The sequence below is a fragment of the Lindgomyces ingoldianus genome, assembly GCF_010093535.1.
Source record: "Lindgomyces ingoldianus strain ATCC 200398 unplaced genomic scaffold BDR25scaffold_13, whole genome shotgun sequence".
NCBI lineage: Eukaryota > Fungi > Ascomycota > Dothideomycetes > Pleosporales > Lindgomycetaceae > Lindgomyces > Lindgomyces ingoldianus.
This window is the reverse complement of record NW_022985174.1, coordinates 652951-678917: the sequence shown is the minus strand read 5'-3', so window position 1 is coordinate 678917 and position 25967 is coordinate 652951. Positions and strand designations below refer to the sequence as shown.

Sequence of the window (25967 nt, the reverse complement as noted above, 5' to 3'; positions counted from 1 at the left end):
GCCTTTTTAAATTATTAAAGTCTCTTCTGCCTTAATCTGCTTTCTTTTATGCAATTTATGTTACATAGTAGCTTTATTAGCTGCTTAAAGCTTAGTAATTTCCTATTACACTAACACTAGCTTATGCGTAATTATTACTACCCCCTTTAAAACCTTCTTAAACGCCTTAACTATAAAAGTTAGTAAACTATTTATATGCTTCTAAATCCTTATCTTTATAAGCATTAATTACAACCTAAGTTCTAAGGTATTGCTTAAGGTTAACAACTACTAGGGCTTGTTATATACAGGTAGTAGTAGTAATAAAGTGCGCAACTTTACATTAAGGCCTATTATAACTTATTATAGGTTAAAAGGAACTAATCTAGCGCGTTAAAACCCTTCTTAAATATTACTAGAAGTAATTACAGCATTATAGGCTACTTTAAAGCATAGCAGGAATTTTATTTTTATAATATAAGTAATTTAGTTGCGCATAAAGTTTTTAGCTTAGCGCTTATACACTTTCTTTAAAGAAGCAAAACAACTTACATTAAGTAGCTATAAAAGGTGCAATAAGTAAAAAGGCATATAAATAGTAATAATCTTATTATTCTTATAGTATTACTAAAAATAAAGCAAGTTATAGCTCTTATAGCTGTTAATAACTAGCAGACAGTAGCTGCTAACAGTACACTTCTTTATATGCGTGTTAAAGTGCTTTAACTAGTCTAGACTAAGCTAATTAGTAGTCTAGCTGCGCTTAAAGATTATAATAACTTAATTCTAAAGTAGATTTTTCTTTTTATACTAGTTTAAAAAGTAGTTGCTACTCTAAAAAATAATAAAGAGCAGAATAGCCTACTTTTTAGCATTAATGCTTTAGATAGCTGTTGTCCACTCTTAGTTGCCTAGCTAGACTGCTTTTAGCTGTCTTTATCTCTCTAAACTTATAACAACTACTCTAGTAGATATCTAGCCTATTATAAACTCTATCTTGTTAAAGTTGTATATGTTGTTATTCTAGATGCTATACTTAGCTTTAATATTCTTTATAAAGTTAAACTAGCTTTAAATTACTATAAGATCTTTATAAAAAGCTTTTTTATAGTTATACTTACACTTAAACTTTACTTTAAGCTTTAGGTAACACTTAATAAACATATTAAGCTAGTTTATACTAACATAGCCTATATTATGCTTAGCGTGTAAAGAATTAGCTATATTAGCTATAGCTACTAGCTAGAGGGGAAATCCTTACGCATTTAGCTTAAGTATGTGCTAAATAATTACCTGCTTCTTATTATTATCTAGCTTTTATAAGTTAGCTGTATAATTAGCTTAAGAAAGTTATCTAGCGCGTTAGTTACTTATTATTTTTTAAGGGACTCTATAGATAGCTGCAGCGTGTTAGTTAAAAAGTGTTGTGTCTTATTTAAAAGCTTAGAGTATAAGCTGCATCTAACATTTTTTTAACACGTTTAAGTAGTGTTATTAGAAATGCATTAGTGTAGAAAAAGTAGTGTAGTAGGGTCTTAGCAAAAGTAAGCAACTTAGGTGTGTGAGCGACTCGCCCATGAAGTACGTTACCTTTATAGATACAAGCTTTACAGCACTTAGCTAACTAATCCCCTAAAAGCCTTAGAAAGGACTGCGTAATTAGTAAAAATACACTAAAAACTAGCTATAGAAGCTTAGTAAGTAGCTAAAGTAATAAAGGCTCTAGCAAATTAACATTGCTAACTAGCACTAGAAATACACTTACATAACTACATATACTTAGACACTATAAATTTTAAGAACCCCTACCTAGTAAAAAAACTAGCTAAAAAATAAATAGAACTTTATAAAGTTATCTAAACTTGCTTAAAAGCATGTAAGCTTAAACTACTAAAGAAAATAAAAATTTACCTCTAGTTTTATGTCTCTAAACTAGAACTAGCACCTAAAGACATTCTATTAGCTATAACAGGATAGAAAGAAAAGGAACTAGAATATAAAGTAGAAAAAGTTTTAAATAAAAAGAGTAGCTAGTACCTAGTAAAGTAAAAAAAGTATCTTACTAGTAAAAGTACTTAAGAACTTATTACAAATTTGTAGAATACCTAGGAGGCCCTTTAGGAATATTGCTTAGGCCCTTTAAGTTAAACTAGCCTAAAGAAAGTTCCTTAGCCTAGAAAGCATTACTACTAGCAAAGGACATTACAGCATTAGATAGCTGCAATGTAGAAATTCTCTAACTCTTTAACGCTAGTTGTAGAGAAGAATAACCTATAGCTTTTACTTTAAGCGCTTTAAGCTTATTTAGTAATAAAAAGTCTTCTTTTAAATATTTTACCCTTTAATTTACTAAAAGGTTAAGCTACTACTATACCCTCTCTTAATAAGCAACAGAGGACTAAAGGTGTGCTAGGGACTTTTTCTTCTTACACATCTTATTTTTTTAAGCTATTTTTAATTTAACTAACAACTTCTTACACTTCTTTTCTAAATAGTCCTAAAATGTATTAGACATAAATGTGTTATAATAGCACCCTTTATAAACACACTTTACACATTTATCTAATAATAAAGACATTATGTAAGAGGAGCTACTAGAGCAACAAGCACTGCAGGGACACATCTTTGTATAATAAAGAGGATTAAGATAAGCAACAGTGCAAAGCTAATAAACAGAGGTAAAAAGACATAAAGCTTAGTAGGGCATAGTTAAAAAAAATAGATATACACTAAGCATTTAAAAAAAAATATACACTAGTAAAAAAAAAAACCTAACACTTATAATAAAAAGAATGTATTAGTAAAGACGCTAACTAGAAGGGAAGCCTACATGTTACAGCTAATAAACAGACTGCAGTAACTTAGCTTACTGTCCTACACAGCCTAGGCAACATTAGATAGAAAACGCTTAAACCTGCAATTAGTAGACTATATAACAGAACTAAAAAAGAATAGTGCTATTTTATAGATAAATGCTTAGCAGAGTGCATTATCTAATAAAATAAAAGTTGCAGGCTTGTGCGCTTATAGGCTATAAAAGAAAACAGCATGCAAGCATGCAAGCATGCAACACATTTATATATAGTCTTAATCTTAACTATAGCTAAAAGGTTATAATTAATATTTAGTTTATTTTTTATAATAGACTAAAAAGCTTTGCTTCTTTATAAAGAGGACTTAGCTGCCTTATATACCTTGCAACATATATACCTCTAACCTTTATCTACCTAACTAGGTACACCCTAGCTACCTATACAGCTACAAGGGGGAAACCACAGCCTGCCTCCTGAACTCTGCTACACCTACACTCTGCTGAACGGACTGTACACCCAATCCAGCTAAGTTCTTCCCCTCCCGCACTATTAACCAAAAGGCCGTTGTACTCCGGAATCACCATTTCCCCGGAGTAAGGATTGTAACAATAAGGCTGCTACATAACATAGATTATATAAAAAAAAGTAGATTTAAGCAAAAAAAACTTTAATAGTTAAGAATAGAGCTTATTTAACTACTTTAAAAAAGTTTAAAGTGTGTAGTAATAGAAAAAAGCTAAAGACACAGGTGCGCGCTAAAGAAGGTAAGCTAAGTTAAAGGTAATATAGGCAGTGTAATTAGACTAGGCATAACTTATATACATGTAAGAAAGTAGCAGAAGTAGACTCTAAATAATATCTTATGTTGTATTACTCTATACAGGGCTAAAGTAGGCTGTTTTGCGCTAGAATAGGGTGGTTTTAGTGGGGGCTTGGCAAAAGTGGCCGGCCAACCTGTTAGGTACGTTACCTGTTTTTTATTATGTCTAAGAGATTTTGAAACTAAGAGGGAGTAGATTGCAGTTGTAGCAAGTTTAGCCGGGATTTATGTGGCTGTAAACCATATGATTGGAGCGATTGCGCTATGTCGAGAGAGGTGAGAAGTGAGGTTGACACTTTATTGCCTCACTTGTTCTAACTTCGACAACCGTCAATTATCCGAGTTTTCTTACCAGTACCGCTAGCGCGAAGTAACTACTCCTATATCCCTGTATCTCTAAAAATCGCTCACCAGTAGCCTTTTACTCGATAATACTTTTATTTTACCGGAATGTGTACTTCTATATATACAGCTATAATGAGACGTTCAAGCACATACAACCATAGGACCCAGAAAAGTCTGAACCCCGTTCGATCTTCGATAGACAACCTTGGTACCGGCGGATTAGTAGTTAGGTGGGTGACCACTAGCGAATACCTGCTGTTGTATGTTTTTGCATTTTTGGTAGCCTGGAATGAAAAGGGTTGGAAACATATCGGAACTTGCCTTGTCAATTATTGGGGTTCGTTTTTTTGCACAAATACGGATGGACTTTGAGTGTGGATGGAGGATCTCACGTTAGTTAGCATGGGATTTTATTGGTTTTAAGTGCCGTGTTTGGAGGCTGAAACATCTGATTTATTGACGCTACATGGTGACATACCATCCTTGTTCAGCCTTTTGAGCCGGGAAGAGATTGCAGGCAGGCAGTCGTTCCAGGTTTGTTGGGGCAATTTGAAGCACAAGGATCCAGTAATTTTCCTACTCAAAATCAAGGCTCAGCCAACTGAGATTCGATTGAGAACACAATGATGCAGCGGATCTGGCACGGAAGCGGGTTGCCGGTGAGATGAGGCTCGTGTGGCTGGATATTGACAAAAGGTCGTGGAACTTGGCCGTCAGAATTGATATTTCGGATAGAAGGTCCATGTGGGTTCTATTTTTAGGCGTGCGAGGGTTTTGAGGATGAAATGGGAAGCAAGGAATTCCAGGATTCAAAACTAATCAAAGGTGGCAAGGACCCGGTGCATTGGGAATGCGAGTGCGAGTCGGGAATAATGGTTCTGAGGAGGAGCTTGATAGCACTGCAATTCTGTGTGCCTGGGAGCCCGCTGCCGTGTCTCGGGATCGAGGTCCGTGAGACCACGCGATAATCCCTGGAATGTGGTGGATGGTCGCGATACGGGCCGCAGCGTGTGTGGGGCAGAATCGATGACTTTCCAACACGGGCTCGAAACAGGCATTAAGCACCGAAGCTATCAAGATGAGGAGCTCGCCTGATTCCGACGTAGCACTGCGATGAAGCATGGCGTGAGAGAAGTAGCAAACAAGAGAGAAAGTCATGTCGACGGGAGAAAGACGCGGCATTGGTAGTGCAACGAGTCGCAGGGCTCCCTATTTCCAGCAAAATCGGGCCACTCGTGCAGGGAGCTGCAGGGAGAGGCAGGACACAAACAATCACAGTGGAGCGGTTGGCGCCGAAGGAACGTGGCATGCATGGCTGCAGGGCATGGACGTACGAGGCTTTTCGACTGGAAACGACTCCATGTACCGACCGGGAGCGGAAGGGCGGAGTAACCCAGTGGGGAAAGTGTGTCTCTTCGATCGCAGTCCATCATATATTAGTTCTGCGAAGAAAGGGTGAGATAAGCTGAAGGACAGGATGGGCATGGAGTCTACGGAGAGATGGTGTTGAAGTCACAGAGGCCTCGGCTGGTGCGGGGAAGCACGGAACCGGGGCTGCAGCCTCGTTGATCTGGACGAAGCATCAATCATCAGTCCCGTTTCAGCAAGCAGCTCATCTCGCCATGGCCACGCACATTAATGCAACACCCAAAATTCCCTGTCGAGAATGGGATTCCGCCCCAGTGCACCGGTGCGCATGGGACTCCTTTTAAGTCTGCGCTCAGCCAGGGCCGCCGTGTGACGTCCGTATTCGACCAGACCATCCATTTTTGGGGGTCGTTCATCAGCGTGGTTCACGTCCCCTCAATAGAAGAACGCCTTTAAGTCCAGACCACACACCTTTGCCGTGTCATTGGACTCGACGTCTGCTTTCTGTCGGCGTCATGACTACCACAATTGAGCCTGCGCCCATTGAGATTGACCCCCAGGTATGTTTGCGCTGCTCACAAGGCTTATCGAGGGCACTAGACTGCTTGCATTATGAACAACTCCCCATTCGAAACAGTGCCAGTATTCTCATCCTGCCTGCTTAGCTTCCCTCGAGATAGCTAACGTAAGCACGCTCAGGTCATCCAGGACGACGGCTCCTCCTTTGCAGACTTCACCGACGAGCTGTGCGCCTTCCGTCTCCTGCCCCAATCCCCCGCTCCCGTCTAACCCACATAGAAACTCATTCACGACGTCAATCACGGGCAGCATCTCCAAATACCCTTTCGAAAATGGCCGTCGCTACCACGCCTTCAAATCCGGCAGCTACCCCCTCCCAAACGACGAACTCGAAGCCGAGCGAATGAACGTGGTGCATCACATGCTTAAGAAAGCCCTCGGCGACAAACTCTTCCTCGCGCCACACCGAAACTTCCACAAAGTGCTAGATGTAGGGACGGGCACCGGCATCTGGGCAATCGAGATGGGCGATGCGTTTCCGCAGGCCGAAATCCTCGGCAACGACCTCAGCCCGATACAGCCGTCGTGGGTGCCTCCTAACGTCAGGTTCGAGGTCGATGACTTCGAGAGCCAATGGGCTTTCAGCACGCCGTTTGATCTCGTTTTCCTGCGCACGCTGTGCTTTTCCGTGGCCGATTGGCCGAAATTGGTCGAGCAGGTGTATAGTAATGTAAGGCCTGGCGGGTGGGTGGAATTTCAGGATTTGGATCTGCAATATTACTCCGAGGATGGGAGCTTCAACGAGTCAAGCGCGACCGCCCAGTGGCTGAAGATCCTACTCGACAGTTCTAGAAATGCCGGGAGGGATCCTTGTCCCGGCCCGAAGATTGAAGGGTGGGTGAGGCAGGCGGGATTCCAGAACGTCGTGCATCAGAAGTACAAACTTCCTATTGGGCCGTGGGCGAAGGATAAACGTCAGGTACGGCTTTTTGCTTTCCGTTACGTAGCGATCGTGTTACTAATGCTTCAGGCAGAAAGACATAGGGCTATTCAACCTCGTTCAGGCGTTGGATGGTCTGGAGGGCTTCTCGATGCGACTTTTTACCAACGTTCTCAACTGGCGGCCGGAAGAAGTCGAGATAATGTGCGCAAAGGTTCGCGCGGAACTCAAAAGTAAATCTACGCATGCTATGTATGACTTGTAAGTACTATCACCAAAACAAATATCAACCATTCACTGATGGCCTTTGCAGGCATGTCGTATATGCCCAGAAACCAGAATAAGGCCCGGTTCATTCTGCATAACACTGATTCACTATTGGAACTTCTGTAATTGTACTGGTGGTCTTGGTTGGTGTTCTCGAGCGCCCATCTTCCATGTCGCTTTCGATTCTGATCTATAATATGATGGACGCCTTGGTGTGCGACTTCGAGATATGCAACATATTCCGAAGTCTACCATTGCTGGCTCTCAGTGTCTCAAGGTAACCGACTAAAATTGTGGCTGATTCCAAGACTTTGCGCGGGTTCAAATATGTCGTTTTTCAAAGCCTCTACTCACTTACTAGAAATCCCATCAGCGGCCACAGCGATCAATGTTAGCTCGCGTACCTCCGGATTGCCAAGCCCGCTCGCGACTAAGCGCCAACTCACCTGACCTCACCAGACCCACGCAACCCGTGACACCAATATAAGCATATAAGACTATGCCCTAGAACCCATTTCATCCCATCCCTCCTCTGCCCTACCCCCCAAAGAATTCGAAACTCCATCCATCATGTCCCTCTCCCCAGCATTCACCACAGCCCTTTCAATCTTGCCCCAAGCCCTTCTCCCTCTCAGCATCATCCTGTCTCTCTCCCTCCTACCTTTCAAGGGCCGCGGGATCCTATGCACAGTCGTAATCGCCTCCATCGTGTATCTCACGTTTGTTTCACCATGGCCGTCTGAAGCGCAAATGCGATATGGTATTATGAATTCTTGGTTCTATTATCTTCCTGTTGTGCAGAAATTGATTTGTGGGGTTCCGGAAGAGGAGGTTTGGAGGGTTGGCGCCAGATCTCATGGGGGGAGGATAGATAGGAAAAGGGAGGCGGATGAAGTAACCGGAACAGAGAAAGAAGCCTTAGAAATGGGGTTTGGTTGGAAGAAGATCCAATGGGCGGCAGAACTATACGCGAATCCCAGGGGTGTAGGCTGGAACTTCATTGTTAAAAGTATACCTCCACCGAAATACACGAACAGTCAGCGAACTCGATTCCTCATCCACCAGGTCGCCGGATTCTGCCTTTCGTACCTCTTGGTGGACGCGGGTATCGCGTTCGTGAACGCGTACGGTGTTGAAAATGCGCTCAATGGGTCTTGGCGGGATAGGTTTGTTGTTGGGAGTGCGTACGCGCTTGTGATTAGAAGTAATTGGAAATTGATGTGGTATTTTTGGAGCTTGATTGGTGTTGGGATTGGGGTTTCGAGGCCGGCGAATTGGCCAAGTCTTTTTGGAAGCCTGGGGGATTGTACGACGGTAGGGGGATTTTGGGGGAGATATTGGCAGGGGATACTTCACCATGTTAGCTTGCTCTCCTCCCGTGTATTCCTTGAATTCTTTTGTGTTGCTAATTTTTGGCTTCTAGTGCATACTTGGCTACAGTAAGGCCTTAATAAGAATATTGAGGATTCCAAATCATACCACATGGTCCTATCTCACGCATCTCTCAACTGGATTCTTCATCTCAGGCTTCTTCCATGCACTAGCCCTCGGGAATCTCAAAACCACACCACCAGTCCCAAAATCCTATCTCTACCGTCAGAATCTCGTGTTCTTCATGGCGCAGATCGTTGGTATCGTTATCGAAATGCAATTCCTGAATATTGTAGATAGTCTTGAGACTAGGGTTGAAGAAATAAGAGGCGAGATTCCAAGACAGAGTGTGGTTAGGCGGAGGATGAAGCAGATTCTAGGCTGGTGTTGGGTTTGCGTATGGCTGCTTTGGACCGGGTGGGGTTTTTTTGAAGCCTATTTTAGGATGGGGATGTTGGATTGGAAAGTCCCTTTTAGTTTTGTTGAGATGGCGGTGAGTTGGGGGAAGGATCTGGTTAAGGATTTGAAGAAGTGGTAGAGGGGTGGAGGGTGGAAGAAAGAGGGAGGCTTGCCAAGAGGGAATTATGAAAACTATTGGTATCTCTTTGTTCAGCCAGACCTCCGCAACTCTCTTCTCAAAGAATTCCGCACTTACATTCTTCCTTCTTCCTTTGGCTCTCACCTCCCAGACCACCTTCAATCTCACTATCCATACCCCTCTTCCCATGAAACCCACTCCCTCCCCTCAGCCAAGAAAACGAACCCCCTACCCCAACTCTGCTCTCTGCTCCAACTCGTTGGACTCAACATCCTCTCATTATCAACACCCTCCCACTCTCGATCCTTCAGATCCGCCGGTCTTCTCTCCTTCCGGGGGCGCTACTCAGATATAGAACGAGAGTTGTAGGCCTTTAGACGACAATGTAAATCCATAGCTGAGGTTGAGACCCGGGTAATTGGACTGATAGCCTGAGAGCCTTGCGGGTTGAGGGTGTTGGGTGAGGAGATTCGAGGGATGAAGCGGTACCTGACGACGTTTTCGTGAGGTTGAGGTTAGGATTTGGAGGCGTCATGGTGGAGCGATTGATGTAGTATTTGAGAGGTGACATGATAGTGGGATTTGCGAGTGGATGAGTGCTATGTAAGGGATTTTATATGGGCCTTTTGATGGGTGACTTGATTGCTTTTGGTGGCGTGCAGTGGTATATACCCTTCGGGAGGGCGTGGAAGTCCGCAATCAAGGGTGGAAGGTGAACTTAATGTCCGTCCCTGCATCCCAAGAACCCCCCTTAACGAGAAAAACTATAGGTACTTTAACTTCGAACAGCTTAGACTCCGTGCACACTTTAATATCTGCTATATAAAATACGCAATTTTAAACCTGTAAGCACCCTTGCTACTAAAGATTACCATCGCATTGTTGCCACCGCGCCTAGTTTGCAGAGGGCCTCCTTTTATTGCAAAACTGACTTCTCCTACTACAGCGCCACTATTAAGCTCTTCCTGCTATTGAAACCTATAGAACAGTTATATCTAAACCTGCAGGCCTTACTGCAGTGTTAGAAAGTCATAATTAGCCCTATAGCTGCTATCGCGCGAAGATTCATGCAAGGTCGCCACGCAGGTCAGTACCTCTAATCAAAGCGAGCACTAATCCAGCTGGCTTAAATCAACACTGGCCCACGTAATTAATCATAATAAAGTAATTTCCTTAAAGTAGATGTCAGGCCTGTGGCTATGCAGGGTCTTAGCAAGCCAACCAACCTTAGCCATCCTCCGGTTAACCAACTCAACTCTCTGAGAATACTTACTGTACAGATCTTGCCACCTTACAAGGCCAGTACTGGAGCGGGCCGGCCATCCTCCCTGCCAGTAGTGGCGACTTGCCAACCTGCTCACCTTGTGGCGCCGACAGCTCAGGTACAAGCTACATCTTCCATACGTACATCTCTTGCATACCATCACTATAAGAACAAGCAATCTTTCATACAGAGGGCGTCATAAAAAACTCCTATTATACGAAAGCATTAATTCTAGATAGAAGAAATAGGAATTATAGCACCAAAGGGTGTGAGCTAATTACTGTGCAATCCGCTAGCGTCACCTCATCATACCCACTATATGCTCTTTGGCTATTTAGCTGTCGAGTGCATCTAGGCTGGTCAGAGCCAAGAATTTCTTACTCACTTGCTCTACCTCCCATTCAGCTAGCGCTGTTGATGAAGGAATGTATGCAGGATGGTCAACGCCTAACTTACGGCAGCGCGATTGCACACATTGCCTCATAAGGGCTGCTGCTTCAGCATCCCGTCCCTGATGTTTCCACGTGAAGGCAAGATTATTCATGCTGGTCAGCGTGTCGGGATGGTCTTCACCAAGTTTCTTAAAAGTCTCCACTTCCACAGACAGCGTTTCGGCTTCCTTCTATCGACTTTGCTTACAGTACGTTGAAGCTAGGTTGGCCATGCTGGTCAGCGTGTCGGGATGGTCGTCTTCCAGCTTCGTCTTGCGAGTCTCCATTACTTCCACCTCCAGCCAGTGTGTCCAACCGTTAGTTACGGAGCCTTTTGGAGGCTGTATAGTACAGTTACGGAAGACGAGGCTGTTACTAACTAACTGTACGGAGGAGATGACGTCAGTGTACGGTTAGGATACAGTAACTGAAGTATATTGAAGTATTATGAAGTAATTGCGCTGAAGCTAAAGACTATACCCAATTAGGAAGTTGTGATACCCCTTGTGAGATCTACTGTTGTTGATCTCACTGTTTTAATGTACTCTGTAAGCTCAGTCAGCTCACTAGTAACAGCGTTGTTACGTAACTAATTCTTCTGCAGTTGAAGAGCCTCTATTGTCGACCGCGTCGTTGATTGGGATAGGAATTGGGACATCATAATGGGCAAAAGAATAACGTAGATGGCATAGTTGCTGAATTTGTTAGAAGATTGCTAACAAAACAGGCAATAACGGCATTCTCCGCATTAATCTCCGAACACGAGCCCCCTGGCCCTCAGCAACCTGCCTTCAACCGCCCAAAACCACCAAAAATCCTATATAACTACCGTAAACGGTTAGTACAACAGCCTCATGTATAGTACAGTATACTGAATAGATGCCCTGTACGTACGTACGTGACCAAAATCAGTGTACTGCAGTACTGTACTATTAGGTGTACTAACGGTTGGACACACTGCCTCCAGCACTTCAGCTTCCTCCCATCGACCTTAGTTACCGTACGTTAATGCCAGGTTGGTTATGCTGGTCAGCGTCGATGGATGGTCTGCACCGAGCTTCTTCTTGGGGATCTCCACCGCTTCCACTTCCAGAGCTTCGGCTACCTCCCTCCGACCTTGGTTCCTGTACGTCGAAGCTAGGTTAGCCATACTGGTCAGCGTCGAGGGACGGTCTGCCCCGAGCTTCTTTTTAAGAGTTACCACCACTTCCACAAACAGCGTTTTAGCTTTCTCCCATTGACCTTATCTAAAATACGTCGAAGCTAGGTTGCTCATACTGGTTAGCGTTAAGGGGTCGTCTGGCCCGAGCTTCTCCTTAAAAGTCTCCACGACTTCCACCTCCAGTGCTTCTGCTGCCTCCCATCCACCCCTACGCCATGTTGCCCAGTGTTTCTTCGTGCTCTCGACCGAACACCCTTTTCCTCGCTTTCATCGCTTGAACAGACATCTCTCCGGCCTCTGTCCCGTTTCCCATCCTCCATGCGTACCATGCTGCTCTGTGCAGTATTGTAGAAAATTCGCCCAGTGAGTCGTTTCTCTCCGGCTGCTGCCCTGCTGCCGACTTGACATGCGGAAAAAGTGTCCGACATCTTGCCCAGTTCTCATATTCTCCCGTCGGAAAGGCTGCACAGAGACCACTGATAAACTGCTGCTTCCATTGCTCAAGCCGGCCGTTAGCATCTAGCCACTTCCGCATCGCTAGTCGCACCAGTAAGTCCATCTCAAAGCTTGCCCCGCCCGTCTCGACAGAGATCAAGTAAAAGTCTCGCAGGGTCAATACTTCCTCCTCAAACTCGCCGTCACCCTCGTTGGACTGTGACGTATCGTCGTCGTTGTCGCTCTCAAGGCCATTCTATTCCTGCTCTTGCTGGTTGCTAGCACCTGCCTGCGTGGCTCGACTCCGAAGCAGCTCCTCAGGTATTCCCTGCCGGTCGAAGAAGCTCATGAGCGAGAGCAACTCGGCGGCGGAGGGCCGCGTCTGCTGAATGTGCTCAAAAGAGATCTGCCAGGTAACTATAATGGAGTTGTTTGCCTCCCAGTCACGACGAAGTTGTCCCCCGTCGCGGTTGAGAAGGCTAGATTGCTTGCGCTCGCTCTTCTTGAACCCATATAGGTACTGTCTCACCGGGCATCGAGGTCCTCTCTGGGCGAGGTAGGCCGCCGCCTGCATAATGGCGAGCGGCATGTACTCTAGTGCCGCTGTGAGCTCGTCAACGTCGATGCTGTTCACTTTCCTAGTCCCTTCTAGCTTCTTTTCGAAGAGTGTCCGCGCCTGGGCCTCATCCATCGGCTTCACGGTGATGATGTCCCGCTGCTCTACAACCTTCAACGCTGCACCCAGAGCATGGTGTTTAATAGAACGTAGTACTGCTCCTACTGTTACTGATAGTAACAATCTCTTGGCAGTTAGAACGAAAGTGAATTGCCTTCCATTACTGTACAGTTAATGAGGCTATAGTTACTGCAGTAACTGCCTATACTATCCATTGTTAGTACAGAACAGTGAAGTAACTCCTTGCACTCAAAGCTCGCAGCCAGTTCAACACCTCGCAAGCTCTCGTCGTCTTAAGAAGTCAAGGGCTGCCTCTAGGAGCTCTTATAATTAAGGCCTCGTCCTCTAGTTTTTCTATTCTCACGAGTTTCAGGACAATATCTAGACTTGCGACCTCTAGCTGAAACCTAGGGGCCTTAGATATCATGTAAAGAGCATATTAGCAAGATTGTGTTAAAATTGAGCCCTCTAGAGCCTTTAGTAACACTAGTTGCTGCAGTAACTGCACTAAACAGTAACTTTACTATTAATTAACTTGGCAGTAACTGTTACTGCCTGTAAGGCTGTTTTAATTCACTCTTTCCGTAAGAACAAAACCCTATTGCCGCCAGTAACGCCTCAAAAACACTACTGACAGTAACAGTTACGTTCTATTAAACACCATGACCCAGAGCACCCACGTCTCAGCTAATCGCTCACGCGCCTGGTTCGCATACTCGATGGCAAGCTGCGACTTGCTTCTCTACAGTCAACCTCTGGTCGCGATAAGATTGCACTACTCACCCCACACCGCCTAGGCCGACGAGCGCAGCCCACAAGCCTGGCACGGCACATCGTTGGCGGACCTGATCGAGTATCGTCCCTCGCTCTACGAAGTTGGAATCGCGGGGAAAGGGTATTTTGGCGAACGGACGAGGTGGAGCTCTGGTCGTTCTAGGTGGTGCTACCGTTAGTGCTTGCTGGAATCCTACGGGGAACCTCCCGCGGTGTACAAGCTATAACGTTAGCGGCTTGCCTAGGTAGTAGTAGTTTGTAACGTTCGAGCTTGTCTGACATCGATGTTTATGAAACGCACCGATTACTTGCGCTGAGCCTGACACAGGGCCAGCAACAATACCATAGTTGTTTGAGATGTCATCAAACGTTGTTGTGCACGTCGCGAGTGTTGGCGCGCTGTCAGCCATTGCGACTAGGGAGGGCAGCGTGCAATAGAAAAGAAACGCTGCACAAAATATTCTGAGGCAGCAGCAGCGGCAGTCAACTTCATCTTCCCGCATAGGCTGAGCTGGGCTGAACGTCAAGACCGCACGAGGTCGTCCATCATATCCACTAGCCGTAGACGCGCCCGCCATGCCAACAAAAGCAAAGCCATTGCGTCTATTCTGTAATAAGCTCCTTCGGCGCGGGGCTCAGCGCGTATGAATGTGACAGAGTTTCTGATTGACGAGGCCAAAATGGCAGCGAAAGAGAACAGTGCTTAAGGGGCTCGGCAATTTCTAGCCTTGTGATCGAGACAGGACAATGTGACTCCCTGCCGTACGTGGTAATCTACAATCCCTGTGCTAAATGAATGTGACCAATATTACTCCAGTCAATCACGATAACAATGGAGTATAGAATTTGAGATGCATAACAATCATTAAATTGCTCCCAAGGCGGAAAACCCTACGCTAGAGTGTCCTCAAAACCTCAGTACCACTCACGCACGAAGCATATAGACATCCAACGCAAGTAGCAAGGAGAGGGTTACGAGGCTGGAGCCGTTAAATTAAAGTGTATCCCAACTGCAGGGCAGATTGCCGACAGGTTCGCCAAGCCTCTCGCGCGGGGTAGATTCGAATAGTTTCGAAGAGGGCTAGGCATCGAGTGATACCCATAGCTTATCAGTGTCCTGCCGATGTAGGAAGCACGGGTACCCCCCACGCATGCATAAGCCGCCTTGGGCCCTAGGTTGTTTGTCGTAAGTTCGTAACTCCGTTGACACCGCCCGCTATTCGAACGACTTGGCATTAACGTACCTTCGACGGCTCGGTCCGAACCTTGACTCCCCGTCTGGGCAATTCCTAACCACGTGAGGACCAATGCAATGTGTTAATGCTATCATATTCCCTTTCAACAATAAGTGGGGGAAGAAGTGGAAACGCCAAGGCAGAAACTGGAGACGGGTTAATACTGGGACGGTGAATCGATAGTCACGTGATGATCGCCTCCTACTGATACGTCACATACCGTAAAACTGGAAGCACATCTACACGATCATGTTGGTAACTGATATTTCGTTTTGTAACTGACCATGTCTTGATTATTAGTCAGAACTATGCGTTTAGTCCCTCCCTGCCTAAATACCGAGATGCATCTTCAACCTTTCATACGTATAGAAGCTCACAGCAACCAAGGGAACAACCTTGACATATCCAATGCTTAAGCCGACGAAGAACCCAGATATGCCTCGGTCTCTAAATATTGTACCCATCGTCTCTCTTATGCTAAGATGACGACGGTGTCCGACAGCGCCACCGACCTGCATCCGCCGTCTAGTAACCTCTAGCGGGTAGGCAACTGTCTGTGATATTGCCCCTGAAAGGCCTCCCGATGTAAGCTCAGCACAGGCACGTAACGGCGCTCGCTGGTCTGACGGGGTGTTCTTAGAATGTGGAAGCGTTGTGTACCTTCGTATTGAGAGTAAACGGAACAAGTCGCCTATGGTATCATGCAATAGAAATGACACGCCGGCATACGGAACCATGCCCAGTAATGTGATGGAAAAGCCTCTATAAAAATTAGCCAACGCTTTGTGCAGGGGTACAGTCGAAGTGGTCGCAATGGCGTGTGATGAAACCTCGTGAGCAATCCTAGGCGTCGACTGGGGACTTGCGAAAGAGTGTGTCCGTTCGTGGTAGATTTCTCTGATCATACTGACCAGCGAGGAGCCTTTAGTCTTCGTCTCAAAGGCCAAACGGACACGTAAGAGGCCCAGGGGATATGTGAAGAAGACCGTAGTTACTCCTGCCAATGCACCAGCTGAGAACCTTCGTATCCACGTCTCCTGGCATTTTAGACTAATGAGAAGAGCTCGGTATTGCTCGTAAGCGGCATAGTTCAGAGCTGCGTAGGGATAGATCTTGAGCAAAGTTGCCAAATGACCGCGAAATAGGCCCCGTATTCCTTGTCGCCCATATATATCTCGTAGAGCCCGACCGAGGCCCATCCAAGTGTTCGCATGATGGGAGTATTGGGGATTGGCGGTCTGGAACAGGATTTTGACGCGATCGAGAGGAGCGACAGCTGTTTTGGCCTGGTATAACTGTCAGTCGACCACAGGTCATGAAAGTAGCAAATATCCTTATCTCACCACACAGCCTGCAATTCCTCCAGCAACACTTGATCGTATGACGTAGTCAAAACTATGCTTGTTGGGACGTTCCACCGACCTGGCAGAAGATTTGGCGTCGTGTGCGACAATGCTTGCCTTTTCTTTGCTCGTGGGGATCGAATCAATGGTATCTGCCTGCATCTCATCGACGCCATCCATTTCGCTGATGGGACTCTTAGAAGCCTAACATTGAAGCCAGAAAGTGTTCCACGAGAGGCTGATTGCCCTCAAATCTAGCTGGCGTGCTCTTTTGATCTCTCAGACACGGCTTATCTTGCAATGTCTGTCGGAGGGAGGCGATCGTAATTAGCAGAACCGACTACTTCTGAGTGAGCGGGCGTTCAAGATGCGCCAGAACGGTGATTGTCAAAACCCATTAGTAAGATTATGGAAACCCTAAAGAGTTACGAGAATGTTGAACGAGAGATGGAAATGTGGGCGGGGAGGTAAGAGAGAACAGGATAGCTCAGACTTTTCGGCTTTAACGCATTCACCACTTGTGGGCGCACGGACCTAGCTACGGACCCTACCTACAGAATTACACAACGCAATCCTCTCTATATGTGCCCCTCGTACTATATCTAGAGACACGAAAGTTTTCAGTGAACAGAGTTAAGCTCAACAATTCACCGGTCAGAGAGTGACCTACCCTAGGGTAGGTTTAAAAGTGAAGAATTCCAGGCATGTCTATCCAGTCTAAAATCTACGCGAGCGGTGATGACTACTACGCTGAAACATCCTTCGATTGTCGGTCGTGTGCTGCAGCGTTGTCAACAAGAACTCGGATCTCTCCGTCACCCACGTAGTTCTACGCCTTCAAATGCTTCAGCTTCAGCTGTCCACCGCCTTCTGACCCAAGCCCATTAAGCTGCCGCTATTCATCAACTAATGCACCATCACGTCGGCCCTGAACGCCTGCTTCCGCCAGTTGCGGAGTTCTATTGAGACCAATGAGTCCACTCCAAAGTTCTCCAGAGATAGAGGCAGGTCCAATTCCTGGTCGACATTGTGTATCATGTAAATAGTAACCTGGCGGGCTATTTCTCTTGCAACAACTTGAACGCTCGACGCGTCGTTCAAGGTCTTGGGATGTCCTGGACGATGGAAAGAGGCCCTTTAAGTCCACTGTCATTCGTCTCTCCAGCCTCGTGAAGGTTCCAAGTTCTAGTAACTTTGGGTTCCACCTCCCGATATCTATGTCTATTATTCGGTGTCGGCAAGTACTATAGCTAACTATGGAACGCCAGCAATTGGCACAGGAGCACTGGAGACTACTCATCGAGCAGTTTCCAATTCAATAATATCACCGACAAACGCCAAAATCTGGCACCCCATATCGGAAAACTGGCGCTCGAGTGCTTTGTCTTCGTCTCTCTCGCTGGCTGATCGAGAAAGAAAGACGATATTCCTGGCTCCATTGGACACTATCTACCTTGCAATTGATGCACCGATGCCACGCATTCCGCTGACTAACAGGTAGGCTCTGTCAGCTCGGAATTCCGCCTTCGGCTTCGACGACGCCAATGGGAGATCTGGGGACACGGAGAACTCTATAAGGAGTTTGCCGATGTGTTGTCCCTTTTAGAGGTGTCGGAAGGCATATTCAATCCCTCTGGCAGGAAACGATGTAACCGGGCGGATAGGCCGTACTACTCCCCGCTCGTACCAATCCACAATGGCAGACACATGTTCTTCAACACACTCCGGCTCAATCAAGGGAAGCGTTGCAACGTCCACCCCAATATCTGATCGATTGGCCAAGAACGGGTTCATAGCCAGTTTTCCGCGCCCAAGAAGGTCTCTCTTGCCGATCTCAATCGTGCTCCCTCCTAGCGCAACACATTCCTAGGAAGCATGCAGCTAATCACCGGACAGTGAGTTAAGTACTACGTCTACTCCACGACCGCGGGTTGCCCTCATGACATCATCCAAGAAGCTGTTTTCGCGAGAGGAGAAGATATTTTCTTTTGCTACGCCCAACTCGTTAATCAGAAAAGCGACCTTCTCCGGTGAACTGACTGTCGCGTAGATTGTGGCTGCGACCGACTGTGCATAGTTGATAGCCGCGATGCCCACACCGCCAGCGGCGGTATGAAAAAGGACTGTCTGGCCTCGCCTGGGATTCGCCTTTTCGCGTAAAGTTCTGAGAACGGTAAGATACACCGTGGGCAACATGCTAATGCTGCAGTTATTTGGGATTTGCGTACAAAATCGGCTGGAAGGCACATGGCCGCATCTGCGTTGAGAATTGTAACTCTTCATAGTACCTCCCTCAATATTCCGCCATACATATCAGATGAAAGCGCGTATTTGCCTCTTGGCATTTAGTCTTGGTTCTCGCTCTTCCATGCTGCAGCTCATGTTGTTTGGAAATTTAGAATAATTCCACGATCACGCTCCAGAATCTCAAGCGCGAATCCCGTAGGCCTTAGGTGGTCACTAAGCGATACGGACTGAAAAGTACGACCGGGTGACCTTTTCAACGTTACTCCTGATACAGGATGAGGATGCGCCCACTGGTGGGAGCATATGGTACGGTTAATACGGGACCGGGGCGCGATCGCGAAATATAGATGGAGATATTTTTGTAAGTTGACCCTTGGTTTGCGTTGTTCTAGGAAGCCCCGCCGAAATATCTAGCAGAACACGATGCGGTTCATATCCCTCTCACTCTTCTGTTGTCATTGCAGTAGGGCTCCTGGCACCTCTCCCTTCTTCCATAACCTAACTGAGCCCAACTACAACTCACAATCCCTAGGCTGCGGCACAACCTGTCGGTGCGAAGCCGTCTGCATCGCCGACACCTACCTCTTCATCGACCATCCCTTCTATTGCTCCCACGAATGCTGGCAGTTTGGGATTTCTCTCTCCAGATCCATCTCCCCTCCCCCTCCTAATAGTTTGAGTTAGTATTTATATTCAGAGTGACTTCCGAGGGCAATCAATTAGATGAGGAGGTGGTGAGGGAGATTAACTCTGTAGGACTGGGGTATTTTACGTATGCGTAGTTTTTGGAGGGGATAGATTAGAAAGATGAACATGTTTGAATTGTAAAATGGTTTGCTGATGTCGTGTATAGGTTTGCTATGAGGGTTAGTGAGTCAATAAGGTATTTCTTGAAGTAGATATCTAGTGCCTAGTCACTTTTTATGCTAACTTCCAATGGCCATTACCTGTATTCAATCCTACAAATTAAGATCATGATGCTCTTCTCCTCCGCCTTCTTCACTCAATTCCCGATTCCCAACCAGCCTCTCCATCTCAAAATCCTCCCCCGCACCCCTCACTAGTCAATCCACACCCTGCAATCCTTTCCCCGCCTCCCTCCTTCCCTCCACAAACTCTACCGGCGGCGTATAATTCTGTCTCCCGTGCACGAAATACACCACTACGCTCAAAACAATGACTGCAACCCACACCAAAGGCGCCCAATTCGCCGTATCCAACGCCACTGGCACCGCAACCGGGAAACACGCAAACACGATGACAAACCCACAGTAGAAGAACGCGAAGATGTTGATTGGGAGGCCAAAGCGACCTAGAGACCAACGCGCGTGTGGAAGGGGCTCGTGCTTAAGGCGTTTTAGGAGGAGACAGCCGATTGAGAGCATGTAAGTTGAGAGGATTCCGAGGAGGGAGAGGGAGACGATGATGTTGAAGGCGAGGGTTGAGCCCATGTTTATGAGACACAACACCGCACTTAGCACCGACGTGAGATAGACAGAATTAAACGGGACGTTTTGCTTGTGGTTCATGCGCGATATCCAGCGACTACATGGGAACCCCTTATCTCTTGAAAAGGCCCATAGTTCCCGAGAGCAGGTGGCGAGCGCGGTGATGTTTCCAGAGAAGATGAGCAGGAAGAGGAGGATTGAGAGGAAGAGCGCCATACCGGTTGACCCAGTGTTGGTGAAGAGGTTGAGGTAAGGAGCTGTGGAGTCGAGTGCGGAGTCGAGAGAGCCGATGCCGAAGAGCATGGTGATAAGCATGAGGATTCCGAGCAGGACGTTGACGATGTAGGACCACCACATGCAGCGTGGGACGACGAGGGAGGCATCTTCGACTTCTTCGGAGATGTGGACGATGGAGTCGGATCCTATTTGCCATTAAGATGTTGCTGGGAACGAACTTGCCCACGAATCGAGGGTTATGATTAGGCTTACCAAGATTACAGTAAATCACAGTAACCTGACTGATCAAACAACTCGTCCCAACATTACTCCACCCACCATTGTTCACCACATTCAGAAACACGTCGCTCGCGCTATTCCTAGGGCACATAACCCATAGCGCAACAAACGTTACAACCCAACCTCCCAAATGCGCGAACAGACTTACCGTTTCTAACATTGGCAAACTCCTTGCCCCCCAGGTATTCAAAAAAATCGTGAGTACCAAAAACGCAAGCATAATGAGCGTATACTGCCAATTCGGAAACGCAAAATCCGGCTCCGTGATGTCAATCATCGCCTCCACTAGCGTCGTTACCACGAACGTAGAAGACGACACACTGGCTAGCCAACCAAGCGTACTCATCCACCCACTCGCATACGACAACCACTTCTGATACTGCACTGGCGCAAACTCACTTGTCCAATGATACTGGCCCCCACTCGTTGGCGCCATACTCTCCATTTCTGCCAAACTCGCTACGATTGTGGAGTAGCACGTCACCGTGCCGATAAACATCCAAAATAAGCCCGCGAGCCCGCCATTTATCAATCCAGCGCTGAGGGATACGAGAACGAATTCCCAGGTCGCCATGTAGATGGACACGAAGCCGAGGGTAGAGAGGAATCCGAAGTTGCGCTTGAATTCTTGTTTCTTGCCGAGTCGCGCCATGTCGAGGATGTCTTGGTGTGTGTCGTTCCATGATGAGCTAGAGGTGCCTTCAACGGCGGTTTGGAATTCGTCAGTGATTTCGGCTTTTTCGTCGACGAAGGAGGTAGGAAGGGAGGGCTGAGAGGGCTGAGAGGGCTTGGAGGAGACTGTTGTTTCCATTGCCATGGTTGAAGATTGGAGTTGTGATTGAAATTGCGCAGAGCGGACCGTTCAAGAGGAGAGCAGGATCGATTGAAGTGTATTTAGTTCGTCTATACGGTTTGGATAAACCACGCGTAAAGATTGTTTCAAGGATGAATCCAAACCATTGACTTGAAATCCGCCCTCAAACTTGCCTCTGAAGGCTTGAAAATCGCACCTCAAAATGATGCAGAGCGTGAGACGTCGATGTCGATGACAAGAAGGAAGACGTTCCCAGACCAGAAAGTATCCGGGTCGTACAGAAATCCCCTTCCCCAGCGCGATAAGCATGCAGCATTGTGGCACAGCATTAAACACTAACCACTCAACTGCCGTCCTCCCCTTCCTTCATCTCCCCATCCCACTCAATCCCTTCCGCCATCGACCCACCCATCCCGATGCTGCGGTTCGTGACCAGATCTGTTGCAGCCGGGTCACTGTTCTACAACTTCGCTCCTTCTCTGTCTCCTTCGTCAAATGGAACGAGAGGAACAACAACCTTCTCAAAACCCATTGCAGACTTCATAAATCCCATCTATGCGGGGACCTGGACAGAAGCAAGCATTCGGGTGGCGTTGGGAGGTCCGGATCGGGACCCGTCCCGCACTCCTGTCCCGCGGTGGAACGTGCGTGGGGGAAGCGGGAGGAAGGGATAACCTGTTGGGGGTGCTGATTGGTCGGGAATCGGGTATGGGATATCGGATAGACTAGCCGAATACAGTGTAGCCTGAAGTACGAAGACGATAGGTGCTTCGAGGGCGAGGAGTTTGTACAAATTAGTCAATATCGAGTCAACTCGCCTGTAAGTCATCCTATTATACAGACACAGACGAGATTCAAGTTCCAGCTCCCCAACCCCATCTATGCACCTACTTATCTAAGCAAAAACATCAACAGCAATCCTTTCATTCCTCATACTCCTAAAAAACCCCTCAACTTGATCCTCTCCCACATCCTTCCCCATTACTCCCCTCCTCTCCTCCACCAACACCCTTGCCGTCCTCTTAATACCCTCTACCATCCCCGGAGACCCACAAAGAAAGACCTTTGCGCCGTTATCCCACAGTTCAAACACATCCTTCTTATCCCGCAACATGCGGTCTTGCACATACTTACAACCTGCAGCTTCAGGATGGCTCGGCTCACGACTAAATGCGTACCGGATGTCCACCGCACCCGCTTTGGCCCATTGCGCGAAGTCTTCCGCGTAAATAGAGTCGGCAGATTTGGCGCGACAGCCAATGAACAAGATAGCAGGTGCGAGAGCGATATGGGGGTTTGAAGCGATCTGAGTAGCACGCTCTTGCACAAAGCTGCGGAATGGCGCGAGGCCGGTGCCGTTACAGAACATGATGATAGGGGTAGTGGATGGGTCTGCAGGGAGGTGGAAAGCACGGGTAGCAGATCGGACGGAGACAGAAATGGCGTCGCCAGAGCATAGAGAGCTGAGGTATGTGCCTGCGACGCCTTGGAAGCGACCGGTTCCTGCGAGGGAGGTGGCGTTGATGACGCCATAGGTTATGCTGCAGGTTGTCGGGTCTTTGAGGGGTGAAGAGGAGATGGAGTAGTGTCGTGGTCGCATTGGTGGCAGCATCGCGAGGAACTCCGGGAATGGAAGATTGATGGCGGCGTGCAGATCGAGGATGTCAAGGATACTGAGACGTTTGGTGATGATTTCAGTGTGATAGTTGGAACCGGAGAGGATTTCTAGTGTGACTAAAGTCTCTGGGTCAGAGGTAAAGCCTTTCAGTGTCTGTATGTTCTATGTCTAAATTAGAGATATTTATGAGATACCAGTTGATGAATACCAACCTTCCTCGTTGCCGGTAGGGACAGCTCGACGAACCCCTTTAACAGATCGAACGCCGATACTGCCTGGTTGGCTGGCAGGGTCACTGGACCTCCAGCTTTGATCGTCACAACCGCATCCCATGGCAAGGAATATCGTTTGAGAACACGACGAACGCTCCCATCCGGGTTCAGCGGTAGCACGGCAAGATAGTCGCCTGCCTCATACTCCATTCCCTCAGGCAGCTTCACGTCTAGCTGTCGTTTCTCCGGCTCCCCGGGTGCCGTCAGTACTTTGGCTGCGGTGACCTTGCCTTGTTCGACATCATGCTGAAGCTGCGACGCGCGAGTTGTCGTCGAGATTTCCATGTTGACTTGAATCTCTTGAGTATTTCCTAATGCATCTCCGGCTCCAAACTTCGAAAGTATGGCTGGCCAGAATTTCGTCTCAGCCCATTGGTCGAAATCAGAGAACATATCACCTTGGGATCCATCCGATGAACCGCGCTCAACATAGCGTTCGCCACCAAGTTTCTCGAGCGCATTATCTACTAGCTTAGGAATGCGGTGGAATGTTGAGGCCCAGTCTTTGTGGCCACAGCCAAAAACGCTAAAGGAAACTCCTTTCAAGGGCTGTCCTTCTTCCATCGACTCAAGCCAAGCAACAAACTGAGCTGCATTGTCCGGAGGCTGACCCTCATAGCTCGCAGTAATGATGGCGACTGGTTGATCGGTGGGAAGTATGCTCGCTCCAGAGTCCATGTCCTTGACTGATGCTTGGTATCCATATATACGTGCATCAGTCGCGAGCTTCTGGGCGAAAGACTGGCAAGTCCCTGTATTAGAACCATATAGAATGGTCATAGGCTTACCGCTTAGCTCTTCTGCTGGTTGTGCCGAATTACTGACGTTAGTATACTTTTCACCATCATCTTTTGACGCCGAAAGGGTATGTTGGAGGGTTATGGGGGTAATTCCCTCTCGCAAAGAAGCTCTCATGTAGAACCCCTTCGGTTTAATGGTCAGGTTGGACTTGATCCTCATTTTGTAATTTGGATCATCCATTTTGAAATCAAAGTTCTGGAGGAGAAGTGCGGTGACAAGCAGAGCTTCTTGCCAAGCGAATGGTCGGCCGATGCAAGCCCTCATGCCGGTCCCAAATGGCTGTTCCACTTAGCTTTGCAATAGCAATCTTGCCAAAAACGTACCTTCCATGCCGCTTTTGGCAATTTATTGAACTCTTCATCCAGCATTCGTTCTGGACGGAACTCATTGGCGTCTTCTCCGTAAATCTTCGGGTCTTTCTGAATTTTGGCTATCAAGCAAAGTACGCTCCACTCCCGCTTGATTTTGTATCCTCCAACTATAGGGATGTCTTCTTTATTCTCAGGCCGAACACCGCGAGTAAAGGCAGGTGCCGTCGGAGTGAGCCTAAGAGTTTCCCGAAGAATTGCGTTGATATATGGGAAGTCCTTGAGGTGATCGACCGTAATTTTGCCCCTGCCTATGACTCTGTCTACTTCTTGTTGGGCCTTGAAGTAGGTAACTGGGTTCTTCAACATGTTATGAAATGCGAAAGATAGGAGACCCGATGTAGTTTCATGACCTAGATAAACATTAGTCTCAATTTGCTATGGCAGGGTATCTTCCGCACCAGCAATTAGGAATGTGATCATGTTCGAGGCAATCAGATCATCTCGCATGCCTTCCCCAGTCTTGGGGTCCTTGCCGTTCAACATGGCATTGAGCAGGTCTTTTTTATCTGATGCGTTTTCGCGGCGGTGTCTCACTATGTTTTTGGACACCTCCTTTAGATAACTGCTATCTTTAGCCAGTTGCTCGTTTTCCGACCATTGAAACTTCTGAATGAGCTTCGGTGTTCGCTGTCGCCTCAAACCGGACGAAAGAACGCCGAGCATTGCCGAAACAAATGGATGCATTTCGTCATGGTAGAAGGAATTGAATCGGAAGTCCATAGCGCAGAGAGCGATGGTATCCAAGGTCAGGCGTGTAAAGTCCTCAGTGACAGCAATCTTGTACTCTGGGCCTCTACGGGCCCATTTTAGGACAAGCTGGCTCGCAACGTCATGCATCTCTGATTAAGGTCAGCAATCGGGAGCAAGTCGAGCTCCAGCTTCTTGGTCTTCACGAACCAGGTGAAGGAGCATTCGTAGGAAAGACATGGATTACACTTACCATCGAACATGTTTCGAATAGCCAGTGGGCCAAAAGCGGGCATGAGAATCCTGTGGGCCTGCCTCCAGTCCGGGTGGTTCTCAGTTGGTGCCACGAACAAGCCTGGGGGCAGTTCCGTTCGCAATGACTGCAGAGCAGGCCCTGGTGTCTTGTAGAATCGTGTCTCATCACACAGCTCCTCAAACAGATCGTAACTGGCGCACACAATCCTCTCTTGGCCGTTCAATTGGAGCTTGTAGATTGGTCCATACTGGTCGGCAAGTCTTTCCAATGCTTTGATAGGACCCGCATCTCTTGCATCCTCCCCGGAACCAGTCGCATGCATTATATTGAGGAGATTCCCGAGGATTGGCAGGGTAGGAGGAGATGGTATCTCTTTCGTCATGTTCGCGGATATATATGACAAAGTATGATTGCAGTTGGAGAGCTGGACGACAGGCAATTCTCACTAAGAAAAAAGACGATGTAATAGAAGGACTTTATATATGTTGGTAGTAATACTCGAGAAGATGAAGGGCATTTTGATAGTAGAAGACCTTGAATATAAGTACCTAAGGCTCTTTTCGCGTGGCGGCCTTGTCGTGGTCATATCTAGCTAGGACTAATGTGGTTAACAGGGCGAGGAGAGAACTCCCTCCCGCGCGTTTTCAGCTCTACCAA

General features: G+C 47.2%; 8 protein-coding genes across 8 annotated transcripts; 2 read left to right on the top strand and 6 right to left on the bottom strand.

Annotated features, from left to right (window-relative positions):
* Positions 1–3826: 3826 nt before the first annotated feature.
* Positions 3827–4701, bottom strand: BDR25DRAFT_354221 (uncharacterized protein; the record flags this gene model as incomplete). Its single annotated transcript, XM_033695272.1, has 7 exons — positions 3827–3874; positions 3922–3930; positions 3965–4008; positions 4097–4147; positions 4197–4323; positions 4404–4549; positions 4578–4701. The coding sequence occupies 7 exons, from the start codon at positions 4699–4701 to the stop codon at positions 3827–3829; spliced, it is 549 nt and encodes a 182-aa protein (XP_033548570.1).
* An 853-nt stretch (positions 4702–5554) lies between these two features.
* BDR25DRAFT_333788 (S-adenosyl-L-methionine-dependent methyltransferase) lies at positions 5555–7320 on the top strand. The gene is made up of 5 exons (XM_033692872.1): positions 5555–5885; positions 6025–6071; positions 6124–6823; positions 6879–7045; positions 7098–7320. Exons 1-5 carry the CDS (start codon positions 5841–5843, stop codon positions 7126–7128), a joined length of 990 nt encoding a protein of 329 aa, XP_033548569.1. The 5' UTR covers positions 5555–5840; the 3' UTR covers positions 7129–7320.
* A 252-nt stretch (positions 7321–7572) lies between these two features.
* BDR25DRAFT_22498 (uncharacterized protein) lies at positions 7573–8646 on the top strand. The gene has a single exon (XM_033685164.1). It carries the CDS (start codon positions 7622–7624, stop codon positions 8492–8494), a length of 873 nt encoding a protein of 290 aa, XP_033548568.1. The 5' UTR covers positions 7573–7621; the 3' UTR covers positions 8495–8646.
* A 1912-nt stretch (positions 8647–10558) lies between these two features.
* Positions 10559–14112, bottom strand: BDR25DRAFT_324880 (uncharacterized protein; the record flags this gene model as incomplete). Its single annotated transcript, XM_033692184.1, has 11 exons — positions 10559–10818; positions 10864–10996; positions 11554–11624; positions 11655–11897; positions 11934–12012; positions 12071–12435; positions 12538–13032; positions 13506–13545; positions 13590–13665; positions 13712–13850; positions 14004–14112. 11 exons carry the CDS (start codon positions 14110–14112, stop codon positions 10559–10561), a joined length of 2010 nt encoding a protein of 669 aa, XP_033548567.1.
* A 1154-nt stretch (positions 14113–15266) lies between these two features.
* BDR25DRAFT_222144 (mitochondrial carrier protein LEU5) lies at positions 15267–16442 on the bottom strand (the record flags this gene model as incomplete). Its single annotated transcript, XM_033685056.1, has 2 exons — positions 15267–16223; positions 16281–16442. 2 exons carry the CDS (start codon positions 16440–16442, stop codon positions 15267–15269), a joined length of 1119 nt encoding a protein of 372 aa, XP_033548566.1.
* A 1440-nt stretch (positions 16443–17882) lies between these two features.
* On the bottom strand, positions 17883–18476 carry BDR25DRAFT_313634 (NAD(P)-binding protein; the record flags this gene model as incomplete). The annotated part of the gene is made up of 2 exons (XM_033691394.1): positions 17883–18146; positions 18189–18476. 2 exons carry the CDS (start codon positions 18474–18476, stop codon positions 17883–17885), a joined length of 552 nt encoding a protein of 183 aa, XP_033548565.1.
* A 1127-nt stretch (positions 18477–19603) lies between these two features.
* On the bottom strand, positions 19604–21143 carry BDR25DRAFT_260264 (amino acid transporter; the record flags this gene model as incomplete). The annotated part of the gene is made up of 2 exons (XM_033686638.1): positions 19604–20397; positions 20465–21143. Coding segments are annotated over 2 exons (1473 nt in total), but the record flags the coding sequence as incomplete, so codon positions are not given.
* A 1057-nt stretch (positions 21144–22200) lies between these two features.
* BDR25DRAFT_285323 (fatty acid hydroxylase) lies at positions 22201–25692 on the bottom strand (the record flags this gene model as incomplete). Its single annotated transcript, XM_033688173.1, has 5 exons — positions 22201–23085; positions 23136–24275; positions 24320–24717; positions 24766–25206; positions 25308–25692. 5 exons carry the CDS (start codon positions 25690–25692, stop codon positions 22201–22203), a joined length of 3249 nt encoding a protein of 1082 aa, XP_033548563.1.
* Positions 25693–25967: the final 275 nt, after the last annotated feature.

Excerpts from the sequence above, each read along its gene's own strand:
- BDR25DRAFT_22498 (XM_033685164.1), top strand. The coding sequence starts at position 7,622 with ATGTCCCTCTCCCCAGCATTCACCACAGCCCTTTCAATCTTGCCCCAA.
- BDR25DRAFT_333788 (XM_033692872.1), top strand. The coding sequence starts at position 5,841 with ATGACTACCACAATTGAGCCTGCGCCCATTGAGATTGACCCCCAG. Across the intron at positions 6,072-6,123 it reads GCAGACTTCACCGACGAGCT|AAACTCATTCACGACGTCAA; the intron begins GTGCGCCTTCCG and ends TAACCCACATAG. Across the intron at positions 6,824-6,878 it reads GGGCGAAGGATAAACGTCAG|AAAGACATAGGGCTATTCAA; the intron begins GTACGGCTTTTT and ends TGCTTCAGGCAG.